The sequence below is a fragment of the Humulus lupulus genome, chromosome 4 (genome assembly GCF_963169125.1).
Source record: "Humulus lupulus chromosome 4, drHumLupu1.1, whole genome shotgun sequence".
Lineage (NCBI taxonomy): Eukaryota > Viridiplantae > Streptophyta > Magnoliopsida > Rosales > Cannabaceae > Humulus > Humulus lupulus.
The window spans coordinates 4,870,967-4,884,838 of NC_084796.1; the positions used below are offsets into that span (position 1 = coordinate 4,870,967).

The window sequence follows — 13,872 nt, forward strand, 5'->3', positions numbered from 1 at the left end:
CGTTTTTTTATTTTTTTTTATTAATTTTAACAGAATATTCTTATATTTAACGGCATATTGTAAACATGACTTAAACTTAAATAAAATTAAATAATTAAACAAATTAAAATATGATATTTTTTAGATATTTTACAATGATAATCATTTAATAATAATAAAACCATATATTTAATAACTTAAAAAAAACTAATTAAACTTAAACTTAATATTATATTAAATATATAATATATAATCTTTTTTTGTCACTGCCATTTGAATAAACATAAACTTAAACAAAAGTTAATAATATAATATTTTAAGATATTTTATGATAATTTAAATAATTAAATCATATTTATTTAAAAATAATAAAGGCATACATATTACTTTTTTATCTTATAAATTTGTGTGGTAGTTTATTTTTTATAAGTGATTGGAGCTCATTTTCTTCATCAAATTTACCAATGGACATTATGAAATACATTAGAAACTAAAAATAGTTAATGCATGTATACTACTATCTACACTATGACTTTTCGTATTCTTATTTTATTTATATTATTAATTTATTTTTAAATATTATTGTATTTTATATATATGTCATATAGTCATGTAAATATATATCTATGTCAACGTTGTGTTTAGATATCATATATGTAGAGATTATTGATATAAATATTTATATATACTATAGAATTATAATTTATTCTATTATATATATATTTAAGAAAAATATAGTGAACCAACTTTTATTAAAATTATAGACAATGTTTACAACTTTAAAATTAAGCAAACATGCATTAACCATTGCTTCTACCTAGTATATATAAAAGTTTGTAGTTTTGTGATTTGTGATTGAGGGTTTTATTATAATATTCTCAATTAAGTAAAGTTTTGTGTTTGTGTCTCCAATTAATTTGATGTGAATTTCTTTGAGATATAAACTTTAGAATTCTAAATTTAGGACTAACTATACTTGCTTTGTTTGCTCTATTTTTTTATCCTTGAATTTCTTATGTGTCCCTCATAGTTGATCATGGGACGTTGAGATTTGTAATTACTTATAAAAATACTGGACCAGACTGGTTATGCGATGGGGTTCAGTGACCATTGGACCAGACTGGTTATGCGATGTGTGAGCTCAGTTTCCTATAAAGTCATTACAGGGTGCCATGAGTTGGGGCCGATCATTCCTAGTAGGGGTCTACGACAAGGGGATCCCTTGTCACCATACTTGTTCATTATCTGTGCAGAAGGATTCTCAGCTCTTATCTCAGAATATGAGAGAAAAGGAAAATTACACGATTGTAAGGTAGCAAGAGGGGCGCCCACTGTATCACACATGTTCTTTGCAGATGATAGCTACCTGTACTGTAAAGCTACAGAGGAATCGGCTAGAAATGTGATGGAGCTGCTACATCATTTCCAACTGGCATCGGGTCAACAAGTGAATCTGAGCAAATCTTCTGTCTTCTTTAGTATGAATACGGAGCCTACTATTAGATCCAATATCTGTTCTATTCTGAAGGTGACAGAAGTTGGGGATAGTAGTACATATTTGGGGCTACCCAATATCTTGGGTAGAAATAAAAATGCTATTCTGAGCTTTCTGAAGGAGAAGATGAGGAAGAAGATTCAAAGCTGGGAGGGAAAACTCTTATCTAAAGCTGGTAAGGAGTTATTACTTAAAACAGTGGCACAATCATTACCAAGCTATTCTATGAATGTGTTTTTATTACCGGAAGGGTTATGTCGAGAGATGGAGCAGTTGATGGCCAGGTACTGGTGGAAATCTGCCTCTAAGAACAGCAGGGGTATTCATTGGAAAAGTTGGGAGAAGTTGTCAACTCACAAATCGAAAGGTGGTATGGGCTTCCGAAACCTGCATGATTTCAACCTAGCGCTTCTTAGTAAACAAGGTTGGCGCTTACTGTGTCGACCCCATACTTTAGTGGCTAAGATCTATGCAGCAAGGTATTTCACTGGAGTTAGTTTCTTGTCTGCAAAGCTAGGTAGCAACCCCAGCTTCATTTGGCGTAGCATCATTGAAGCTAAGAAGATTATTCAAGCTGGTGCGAGGGGACGGGTTGGGCATGGGACATGCATAGATATTACACAAGATCCCTGGTTACCATGTACAGCTAACCCCAGAGTCAGTACTATCCACCCTTCTTTGACTAATCAGAGAGTGGCTTCTCTGATGACCATTGGGAGGATTGCCTGGGATGAAGATTTGATCAAGGATATGTTTAACAGTAGAGATGCCCAGCTTATTTTAAGCATTCCTTTAAGTGCAAGTCGCCAGGAAGATACATGGTTCTGGGCTTTTGAGTCCTCAGGGTGTTTCTCAGTGAAGAGTACTTATAAATATTTGCAACTTGGAGAGAATATGGGGATTCAGACCGACCAGGAGAGTATTTGGAGCAAGATTTGGAAGCTGCGTGTGCCTCCAAAGGTTAAAGATCTGCTGTGGCGAGCAGCTTCAGATTGTCTTCCCACTAAAGCTCAGTTGCGCCTGAAACATGTGGATATTGATGCCACTTGCCCTCTGTGCAACAATGATCGTGAGTCCATATCTCACTGTTTAGTGGAGTGCCCTATAGCTAGGGCCAGTTGGAACCGCACAGGTATTGGAGTCAACACTCATGTGGAGGGTACTTTTGCAGCATGGCTGTCGTCTGCCTTTCAGTCTCATGATGGGGATCAGTTGAAGGTCATTGCTATGATATGTTGGGCACTTTGGTGCGTGCGGAATGACAGCGTGTGGAAGGCTAAGCAAGCGAGAGTGGTGAGTGTGTGCAATTTGGCTAAGAATACACTGTTTCAATGGACTAAAGCTCAGGATAAGTTGGAGGTTCCTACTGCTGCTTTCTTGACTAAAGATGATGGGGCAGAAAAGTGGACAAAGCCAGCAGAAGGTGTGATTAAAGTCAATGTTGATGCCGCTCTGTTTCCGGATGAAGGAAATTTTAGCTTTGCTTGTGTTGCACGCAATGATCAGGGGCATGCCATAGAGGCCATTACATGTTGTAAGCAAGGGGAGACGACCCCTGAAATGGAGCTTATTAGCCGGAGGATTTAGTTGGAAACAACTCAATTGGAGGTAAATCAAGTTTTAAGTTCTAAGTTTTTAAGCTTGAATTGGATTTTGTGTTTTGATGTGTTTTTGGGTGATTTGAGACTTGGGTTTTATGGGTGTTGGATCATGGGGATGTTTGGGAACTTTGATTTTTGAGTTTGGAGATGTTTTGATATGTTTATGAAAGGATTTTAGATGAAGAAATGGAGGATTTTTGGGCTGGGTTCGAGGTTGAGCCGCGGCTCTGTTCTTGGGCGTGCGGCTCAAGCTTGAAGAAGTTGCTGATTTGGTGCTGATGGGCTATTTGAGCTGCGGCTCTATGGGGTAGCGCTGAGGCTCTAATTGCTGTCAGAGAGGATTTTTGGGCCTGACTTGAGTGGGGCTGCGGCTCCAAGGGTTGGGGTCGCGGCTCAAAAGAGGAAAAGTGACCAAAATGGGTTTTTAGTCATGGGAACTCAAACCTTAGGCCTCGGGATCATTCCTACTACTCGGATTGGTGGCGTTTGATGTCTCGGAGGCTAGGTCTTGGTTCCGGGTTTGGTTTTAGAACTTGAACTCATTGGATCACCATTTGTGGTTGTGACTAGATTATCACTAGAGGCTTGGAATCAGGATCGTGCTTGTTGCTCGTTTGTTGGTAACCTGTGCTTGGACCAAAGGTAAGAAAACTGCACCCTGTGTATATGTGACATGCATGGCTATTATGATGCATGTTGGTTGATTATTGAGTATGACAAGCGTGGTTATTATTAATGCATGTCGGTGGATTATTATGTATGACATGCATGACTATTCTTGATGCATGTCGGTTGATTATTATGTATGACATGCATGGCTATTCTTGATGCATGTTGATTGGCTATTAAACGTGACATGCATGGCTGTTATTAGCGCATGTTGGATTGCTAGATATATTGCATATGATGCATGAGAAACATGTGATTAGGACATGCTTTGTATACTGGGTACGATATTGTTCAGAGCTTGAGCCTCTGTGGTTGTGCATGGTCCTAATTGTACTGGTATCTGTTTAGTAAGCATGCTAAATACCTTGTTTATGGATATTGAACATGTGGTATACGATTGGTGGCATGACTTGCTTGTGTATGGCACTGACTAGTCAGGGACCGACTCTAAAGTCGAGAATCACGCATTGAATGGCTCTATGGCATTAATGCTAGACCGACCCTAGGGTCGAAGAACTTATAAGCGCTTGCCTGGTCTACGACCAGATGACTATAGCCAAGGTATATGACCCCGGTGACCGTTTGTCACATGGCTAAGGGACGTTGTCCATAGTTTCGACTCTAGAGTTGTGAGGAAGGTTATGTTGGTGACTAATCACCTTGCACCTGTCCTAATCAAACTTAAGAAAGAATCACTTATCAGTTAAGCCCTGGTGACCCTATCGTCACATGGCTAGAAGGAGCGATGCTCATTATTGTGACTTTTGGCTATTGTCACCTATTTGCTTGGACTGATAGTCCTGAATGGTTATTATGGTCGTTGTTGAAATTATATCATGCTTTATTGTGTTTTCTTGCTGGGCTTTGGCTCACGGGTGCTACGTGGTGCAGGTAAAGGCAAGAGGAAGCTGGACCACCCTTGAGTTGGAGAGCTTAGGTGATGACGTGTACATATGCAGCTGCTCGTCCGCCACGGCCGAGGTTTAAAGTGGAACTAGGGTTGAACCCTGTTTTGCCGCTTAGAACGGCCTGTTGTAAATGTTTTCTGTAATGAACTCTGAAATTATATTTTCGGGATCCCAGTGTATATATTAAACGTTCTAGTGAAACGTTACATCTTAACCAAAATGTTTAAACCCTAAACCGCTAATCATACTTAGTTACACGATTTGGCCAAATGACTTGATTAGCGAGTTTAGCACTGTTTACAAGGCACACCGTAACGGTCCCTGGAGTTGGGGCGTTACAAAAGTGTTAAATGAGTTTGGGGTATCTTGGTGTATGCCTTCTTCATGTTCGCAACTGTTCTTGTGTCAACTAGAGGGAGAGAAGAGAATGGCTTGTCTTTGGCAAAGTACCGTGCTGGCAACTTTCTGGGTTATTTGGTTGGAAAGAAATAGCAAGATTTTTGATGAGTCCTCTTGCTCTGTTGATTCCCTTTGGGATAAAATTAGATTCTGAGTGGCTACCTGGGTATATAGGTCGAAAGGATTTGAGGATGTTTTCTTTTTGGATCTTTGTAGGGAGTGGATGTATTTGTGGTCCTAATCTTTCTTGCTCTGGCTTATTCTAAGGCTTTGTTTATGTCTTATTTTTGTTTCCACAGTATTCCTCCGCCAAAAGTGAGGGTTATTATTGATTTTGAGAGAAGGTCTTTTTGACCTCTGACTCTTCGTTTCAAAAAAAGATAAAGTTACCTCTGAGGAATGGTGAGTGCAGGGTAGAGCTGTTGTAAAATCTTTAAAAGCTCAGAAATGTGTGCAATATATCCACTTAGAAAATATCTTCCACTAGCTGAACCAACTTCAAATGCTTGAATATGTGCTCTTGCTACATCTCTAACATCATGATATGAATAAACTCTATTGGGAAATTTTTGAGGCCCTGCATAAGAAGACACTTTAGACTTAATTCTTAAGACACAAAATATACCAAATAAAAATATACATACCATTTGTTAGATTCATAATGAGACTGACACTGTCATTCATAGTTGGTTGCAAGAGAGGACCAAGTGTTACTCCTGGATGAATGGTGATTAAATCAATCTCATTCTCTTTTGCAAATTCCCAAGCAGCTTTCTCTGCTCTAGCTTTTGAAGCTGCATACCATATCTGGAAAAAAAAAATGTAAGACCAGAGAAAAAATACAGGCTACGGTGAAGGTATCTACACTCTACCCAAAAGCCACAAGCTTAAAAAATATAAAAGAGACGAGCAAATAAGTTGAAAACAATTCACACCTTCATATTCTCACAAAAAACAGAATCAGAAAACCAAGTCTCATCAACAACTACATCAGGGTTTAGAGGTTTTCCATTGATTAAAACTGCAGCCATGGAAGATGTTATAATCACTCTCTTTACAGATGGAGCTTTTGCACATGACTTCAGAACATTCAATGTTCCCTTCACAGCTGGCTCTATTATTTCAGCCTGAAATAAATCCAATTTCAAGAACTATTTTTACAAACTGAAAAATGAACTTCAATGTAATTCAAGTTCATTAAGATATATATATATATATATATATATGTGTGTGTGTATTGTGTACCTGTTGATCAGTAGCTGAATGAAAAACAGGAGAAGCAGTGTGAAAAACACCATCACATCCATTGATAGCAGAATCAAAAGAGCCTTCTTCCATTAAATCTGCTTTGAACAAATAAAGTCTTTCCTTAGCTCCGTCTAGTTCAACCAAGTGTTTAGTCTTCTTTAAATCATCTGCATATCAAAACAAGACTAGCTCAGCCATAATTTAAAAGTGTATATTTTTGTAAAATGAAGTTAAAAAAGAAAAAGAAAATTAACTTGGATCACGAACAGAAGCTTTGACAGTGTAACCATGTTGTAGTAAGAACTTAACCAGCCATGAAGCTATGTAGCCTGAAGCTCCACTCACACACACCACCTTTTCTTCTCCACTCATCTTCTCTTTCCACAGCTTACAGACCATTTTTCTTTTATAACCAGAAATGGTATTTTTGCAGTGAGATTGGCTAGTTCTGGAGTTGGTGAAACTAAAATAATATTGTGTTTAGATTTTTTTTTTATTGGTTTCATTGTATATAGTTGTTTAAAATAAAAAAGTTTGGCATTTCTTGTATTTTATGAGTATTTTTATAAATATTATTGGGAGTCACAAAATATGTCTTTGGTGGATACTGTTCAAAAGATGTGTGCACAAGAAAGTAAAATCGGATACTAATATTAGAGAATAGTGCCAATATGGCATTGGTCACTGGTGTGGTTTGTCTATATATGTATGAATATGAACACGTGTAAAAGGCATTGACACGTGTGCTAGCCTTGCAAACAAAAAAAAGGAAATTGTATGTGTGTGATGTGTCCTCCATCGGAAGAAAATAAGGTAAGGTAGGCACCAGGTTGGGAAGAAAAAATAAGGGTTTGTAGTACTATTGTGACTTTTGTGCTGTTTTTAATGTTGGTCATCAAATTTAGTATGGAAAAAATTACAAAGAAGGGCTTGATTCCTATTGCACAAGAATATGATGAGCATCATATTGCAACTAAATATTTGCTTATTATTTTTTAAATGTTTACTAAAATTTGTTTCTCATCTGACATTTCAGACAAGAGAAAAAAATCAGCAAAATTGGATTAGCAGCATAATCATAGCAAAATATGATCCAATTAATGCTAAAATAATTAAAAACATTCTTCCTTCTATATATAGAAGAGACATGTATAAAGTTCTAATTTGTGTATAGCACTAATTTTCAAAGACAGGTCACAAGAAGTGAGACTTCAAAATCCAACTTTGGTTGGCTCTTTTTGTACCTCTTCTATTTGAATTCCTTGGAATTTTAGATAAGTAAAGAAAAATACAAATATAATGACAGACCATTATGTGAGATATTGTATGAAGATTGACCAACTCCTTAGTTGAACTGAACATGTTATGAACAATGTGTAGAAAAGTTGGTTGCTTCATCATGCACAAATCTTTAAAATTACACACAAAGCTCATGGCTTTAAAACCAGTACAATTATACAGTACAAATGATTTATTAAGAGTGGCTTTGAATGGCCAATATTATTAGAAGCTAAATTGACCCTTTTCCCTGAGGCTTTCTACAGTCTCTCTCAAACTCACTTCCAAGGGAATGAAGTTAATTCCCAAATGTTTTGCCTTCAAATCTGATATTTGGTACTTTGGCTTAAGAGGTTCACTATCTTCACATCTGCAAACCAATGTAAATACACATTTTATTCCTGGGGTTTGAGAAAGTATAATACTATAGGTACATGGAGAACAAAACAAGAGTAACTCTAATGCATCTTCAGCTAGTAATTAGCTAATATTAATTAAGAAACAAAGTCAAGCATGGTTTGCTTAGCAGGAAAACTTACTTCTCAGGGATGCTTAAAGAAGGGTAAAGATGCTGTAAAATCTTTAAAGACTCTAACATATGTACAGCAGGCCCAGCAACACAGTATCTTCCACTAGCTGAAGCAACTTCAAAAGCTTGAATATGTGCATTGGCAACATCCCTAACATCAACAAAATGATAAACTTTATTGAGGACTGGTTGAACTCCTGCACTAAAAAAGGTTTATTAGATCAAAGTGTCACTTAAAGTAAGCAATAAAAATGGTAGCTTTTACAAGTTGTTAACTAGTGTGACAGAGTTAGTAAATGTACCATTGATTTGATTCAGAATAAGCTGTGTAGTTGTATTAATAGTTGGCTGTAAGAGAGGACCAATAACAAGTCCTGGATGAATGGTGACCAAATCGATCCCATTTTCCTTGCCAAATTTCCAGGCAGCCTCCTCAGCCAGAGTTTTCGAAAGCGCATACCAGTGCTTGAAAAAAAAAAAGAAAAAGAAACATGAGCATAGAATCCTAACAAGTGTCTATGGTCAAAACCTTTCAAGAGCTCAAATGTATATAATGCATGTTCTTCCTTTTTATCAACACAAATATTTAAAAAAAAACATCAATAGGTGAGGTGAAAACACTCTTCCAAGTGTCTATGGTCTCAGAAGTATTGAATTGAAAGTAGTACACCAGAAAAGAGAAACAGTAATGGTCAAATAATAGAGTCCATGACCAAAACAGTATTTAGCTGGCAATTCTACAGAAATGCAGAAAAAGCTCAAGAATTTCTTGATTTGATTTGGCATATAATAATACATGACCATAAACATATAAAAAGAGGTGCTAACACTAGAACATATCAACAAAAAGATGTATGTGAAAATTGCATACCTGAAATTTCTGGCAGTGAACAGTATCAGAAAACCATGTCTCATCAACCACCACATCAGAGGTTAGAGGTTTTCCATTCTCAAAAACAGAAGAAAGGGAAGAAGTTATGACCACTCTCTTTATGGATGGAACTTTTGCACATGACCTCAGAACATTAAGTGTTCCCTTCACTGCTGGATCAATCAGTTGTGCCTAAAATAGTCAATGTAAACTCAGGCCTGCAAAAACCTGGCAAGCTCTTGTCTAAAGCAACAAATCATATGAGAAATATGTACCTTTGGATCAATGATTGAACCGATTACAGGAGAAGCTGTATGAAATACCCCATCACATCCATTGACAGCAGAGTCAAAAGACCCTTCTTCCAACAGATTTGCTTTGAACAAATGAAGCCTTTCTTTAGCTCCATCTAGTGCAACCAAGTGAGCTGTTTTCTCTGAATCATCTATATTATATTGTTCAAAGGGTGAGTGAATTTCAAGAGTATGAAGAGTGTACATATCAGATTATTTATAGAATTGAGAATATTCCCAGAAGAGAAAAACACCAAATATATGAACTAATAAAAAGATAAAGAGAAGCAAACTAACTTGGATCACGAACAGATGCATTGACAGTGTATCCCTGCTGTAGTAAGAGCTTAACTAGCCATGAGGCTATGTAGCCTGATGCTCCTGTTACACACACCACCTTTCCTATGCCACTCATCTCTCACTCTTCAGTGTTTACATATCTATTAGATATATAAGAAATGGCTATCCGTTTATGCCATTTTTTTCTGCCCTTTTTTCTTTCCACTGATATACAATTTTTTTAGTTTTATTTCCTATTAAGTCCATTGACTTTTAATTTTCGAGTGCTTTTTTTGATCTTTAGTATTAATAAAAGCAGCTCTTGGTGCCTCTCCTTTTGCCTCTTTCATCCATGTGACATCTTATATTTACTTTTTTGGGTAATGACAAAAATGTATACTTTGTGTTATAAAACCGCTCAAACCGCACCGCAATTTACGGTTTATAATTTTTCGCAGTGCGGTTGCGGTTTGTATTTTTGCCAAATTGTGCAGTGCAGTGCGGTTTGCAGTTTTAAATTTATAAATATGGTTCAAACTACACCGCACTGCATCATTATATATATTTATTTTTTTATATTTTTTTTCTTTTTTAACACATTTAAAATTAATGCATAAATATTTATATAGTACAACATACACAATATCTAGAAAAAATATATAATGTTTTATAGGATGTTAACACATATTCTACTTCAATCTAAATATATTCCCCATTAACTAAAATCTTTACTTCTATATTATATTTTTTCTTTGTTATTAGTTTGTTATATTTGTATTGTTTTGCTAAAAGTTTATTAGTTTGTTGTACATTTAATTATTTTGTTAGACACTCTATGGTTATGAGATTTATTACGAATATTTATCAATTATAATATTTAATTGTTAAATTATTTGGCGATATGTATAAACTGCTCACCACATCGCACTACATCGCATTTTTGCAGTGCGGTTATGCGGTTTGAGGTTTATGCGGTGCGGGTTGCAGTTTGGAAAATTGCTCAAACCGCATATGCAGTGCAGTCTAAAAAATTAGAGAAAAACCACACTACCCGCACCACAAACACCCCTACTTTCTAGATAAATGTGTCTGTTTAAGTAATTTAACTATTTTTTTTTTGTTTTGGACTGTTGTGAGTTTTTTTCTTTTTTCTTTTTGGGTTTTGAAGTTGTAATTGCACCACTACAAAAAATTTTAGTTTTAGTCACAAATTAAAAATTATTTTACCTATATCATCACTAAAAAATCTGTGACTAAAGTATTAGTCACAAAAATCATAATTTGTTGTCACTAAATGTATTTTTAGTTACAATAAAATTTATCACTAAAAATAATAGGTTATGACTAAAACTACATTAGTGACAACTTGTGATTAAATATGACTTTTTAGTCACAAGTAATTTTTTGTTGCGATTAAAAATGACATTTAGTAACATAAAATATACATTTAATTGTAAAGTTATGACTAAAAAGTTATGACCAAAGTATACATTTAATTGTAACAATGGTATACTCCTTTATCACTTACACTCACACGAATCACTTGTGCACAAAACATTATGTATATAAATATATGATTGACCACTATCTAATATCATTTGTGTCACATAACTTAGAACCTATAGCACCAAATAACTAGGGACATTTTTTTATTCATATCCAGTAATCTTTCACATATATAGGTGTAAAAAGGCTTTACTTAGTATCAGCTCTTTCACAACATAGCTATATGCTCTCATAATATTTAGAGAATTGCTAAAGGATTCTATTGGTGTCCAACACTATAAGTATGTGACATATTGTTATTGGTATAATTCAATATTGGGTCTCATTTATTTGAATTTAATAACTGTTGTGGATTTTCTAACGATTAAAATATGCGCAAGTATACACAGTCGACAACAAGTAATACAGTGACACAGTATCAAAGTTCGTCTCCACAGGGACTTTTAAACTAAATAAAAGCAATATCAACTAATAACAATTTACAATTCAGTAACCAAATCAAGAGAAAAGTTGTGTAACTAATTCTGAAAATAAATGTAAATGAGCAAATTAATTAAACTAAAAATCAGAGATTAAAATGAAAGAATTCTGGGTGGATTTCAGATATGAGAAAAATAGATTTGGGTGGTTAATTCCCCTTGGTTCGTTCCAGTTGCTACAGCAATGGGTCAGCAATTTATGTCACAGTTAACAGATTTCGTAAAACCCAGTAAGTTTTTCCCAAAACTTACTATCTATTGTTTATAACCCCCCTCAATACATTCCTGTATTAAAAAAAGACTATAAACAATCCATCAAGCACCAAATCTCTAGGTTATGCAAGGCAGCAAAATAGTCCTATTCCACTACTAAAAATCACCTAAAACTAGGTAAGTTTCTTGCATCAATTGAATGGGTTCAGCTAGACTTCCCTTTTCCAAGTTAGATATAACTTAATAAATGCTAAATATGGCCAGTAATTAACATTCAATTAACATTACAGCACATTTAATTGAACTATGACATAAACAACTTAACCATGCATTTAGAAATTTAGTTCATACATAAGGGTTCATAACCACCCAAATCTTTAGGATGTTAGTTCATAGCTGAAATTTTAAACATAAAACCAGTACAGAATATTTCCATGAAGTTTGAACAGAAATTGAGATGAGAAAATAATACAAAATTAAAGAGAAATAGAGATTAGAGAGAATTGAGTGTTGAGCTCTAGTCCCCCTTAGGCGTCGGCCTTCTTTTTCTCTCCTATTTCGTACTCCCCTCTTCTTCTTTCTTCTGCTTCTCTCTGTACTTTTCTTTTAGTGAAAATATGCAGAATTCTCTAAAATGATGGGTCTCCCCTTTTCTGTTACGGCTGCCTCCTCTTTAGGGTACTTGGTTTACCCTAATTAGTAAGTCAAAGTCAATTGTGCCCTCTTGTCCTTTGCCACACCATCCAGCTGACTCATTGTACAACATTCTCGCCACCTAGGCGTCACTTATTCTTCATTAAGTCCAGCTGGAATTTGTCACGTTTCTTCACTGGTCCCCGCCGATTGCTACGTTGTGGTTGCTACAGCATTGATAGAACAGCAACATGCTATTTCCAGATTTGTTCCCCTTCTTGATCCAAAGTTCCCGATCACCTATTCCAGCTTCCTTTCCTGTTTAACACATACACTAAACTACATAAATCACTCAAAAATATGACAATGTAAACACAAGGTCCCTAGCTACACAGACACACTAAATTATACACAATTACACGAAATACAAACACATTACTCTTTTGTTTGGTTTGAAAATTAAGTTTAAAGATGTGAAAATAACTCTAAATCTTAGAGTTATCAATAACTATTAGAGCAAGTCCAGTGCATGTAGTTAAAGTAGTGGCTTAATGACATGGACTGACATGCTACGGGTATAGAAGATTGCTTAGCATTGGAGAGAGAGATTGCTTTTCAAATTTGAAGCACCCGTTGTCTCTGTCAAGCAACGGTTGCTATCCTTTTTCTTTAAAAAAAAATTATGCATATATATATTTATATTATATGTATGTAAAAAATAGTTAGCACACAATTATTATCATCGTTGCATAAAAAATGTTTGGCACACAATTGTAAAAAAACGGTCTAAATTATTACCGTTTTTTATTACTGTTGGCACACAATTTGTTAATTTTTTTTCTTCTATAAATACTTATCTATTTCATTTAATTGTCACACCATTTCGTACATTCTTTTTCCAAATTATCAATATCACAAAATTTCTTTTCTTAACAATGGATTCCCAAAATTCTCCAAATTTCGTCTAATTTAAATTTCATGTAATATTTATTTATATTAATATATAAATTTAAAAAATTTAGTATGACAATATTTATAATTATAAAATAATATATTAAATAATAATGTGTGTGACCATAGTTGACAACTTTTGAGGTGACTTAGCATTGCAGCATTTTTATGGAACAAGTTGCCAAAAGTGATGTGGATGAGAGAGAAAATAAAAAAAATTATATTTTGGAATGATTTGTACATTTTAAGCAACTAATGAGGTAGCTACTATTGAAATTGCTCTTATGGGGTATCACTAACCAATTATAGAGTGTCACCTCATGTGGTGTTGGACACCTTAATGTGCCAAATAACAACACTCTAGTATTTACTTAACATCAACATTCCAAAATATTTCTTCTTTCTCTTATTTATTTATTTTCTTGCCAAATATCAATATTACATGCTTTCATGGCCTTTGTTTTGGTTTTGGGTAAGTAAATGACCACTCTAAAGCAAAGCCTAAGATTATGTGGCACAATTTTCAAAATTGATTTGTGAG

The 13,872-nt window shown here is 34.9% G+C and overlaps 1 protein-coding gene across 2 annotated transcripts; it reads right to left on the reverse strand.

Moving 5' to 3' along the window:
• Window positions 1-5,437: 5,437 nt before the first annotated feature.
• LOC133829756 (phenylacetaldehyde reductase-like) lies at window positions 5,438-9,810 on the reverse strand. 2 transcript variants are annotated; one of them, XM_062259547.1, is made up of 11 exons: window positions 9,568-9,810; window positions 9,253-9,422; window positions 8,978-9,169; window positions 8,409-8,571; window positions 8,117-8,300; window positions 7,860-7,947; window positions 6,554-6,674; window positions 6,297-6,466; window positions 5,987-6,178; window positions 5,696-5,858; window positions 5,438-5,628 (listed from the first exon to the last, which is right to left on the reverse strand). In XM_062259547.1, exons 1-11 carry the CDS (start codon window positions 9,683-9,685, stop codon window positions 5,438-5,440), a joined length of 1,752 nt encoding a protein of 583 aa, XP_062115531.1. In that variant the 5' UTR covers window positions 9,686-9,810. The 2 variants fall into 2 exon arrangements, with proteins under 2 accessions (XP_062115531.1, XP_062115530.1); XM_062259546.1 differs by lacking the exons at window positions 5,438-5,628; window positions 5,696-5,858; window positions 5,987-6,178; window positions 6,297-6,466; window positions 6,554-6,674 and having other exon boundaries at window positions 7,620-7,947; window positions 8,117-8,303; window positions 9,568-9,771.
• Between the last annotated feature and the right edge of the window lie 4,062 nt (window positions 9,811-13,872).

Excerpts from the sequence above, each read along its gene's own strand:
- LOC133829756 (XM_062259547.1), bottom strand. The coding sequence starts at position 9,685 with ATGAGTGGCATAGGAAAGGTGGTGTGTGTAACAGGAGCATCAGGCTAC. Across the intron at positions 6,467-6,553 it reads AGCTTCTGTTCGTGATCCAA|ATGATTTAAAGAAGACTAAA; the intron begins GTTAATTTTCTT and ends TTTGATATGCAG. Across the intron at positions 5,629-5,695 it reads CATTATGAATCTAACAAATG|GGCCTCAAAAATTTCCCAAT; the intron begins GTATGTATATTT and ends CTTCTTATGCAG.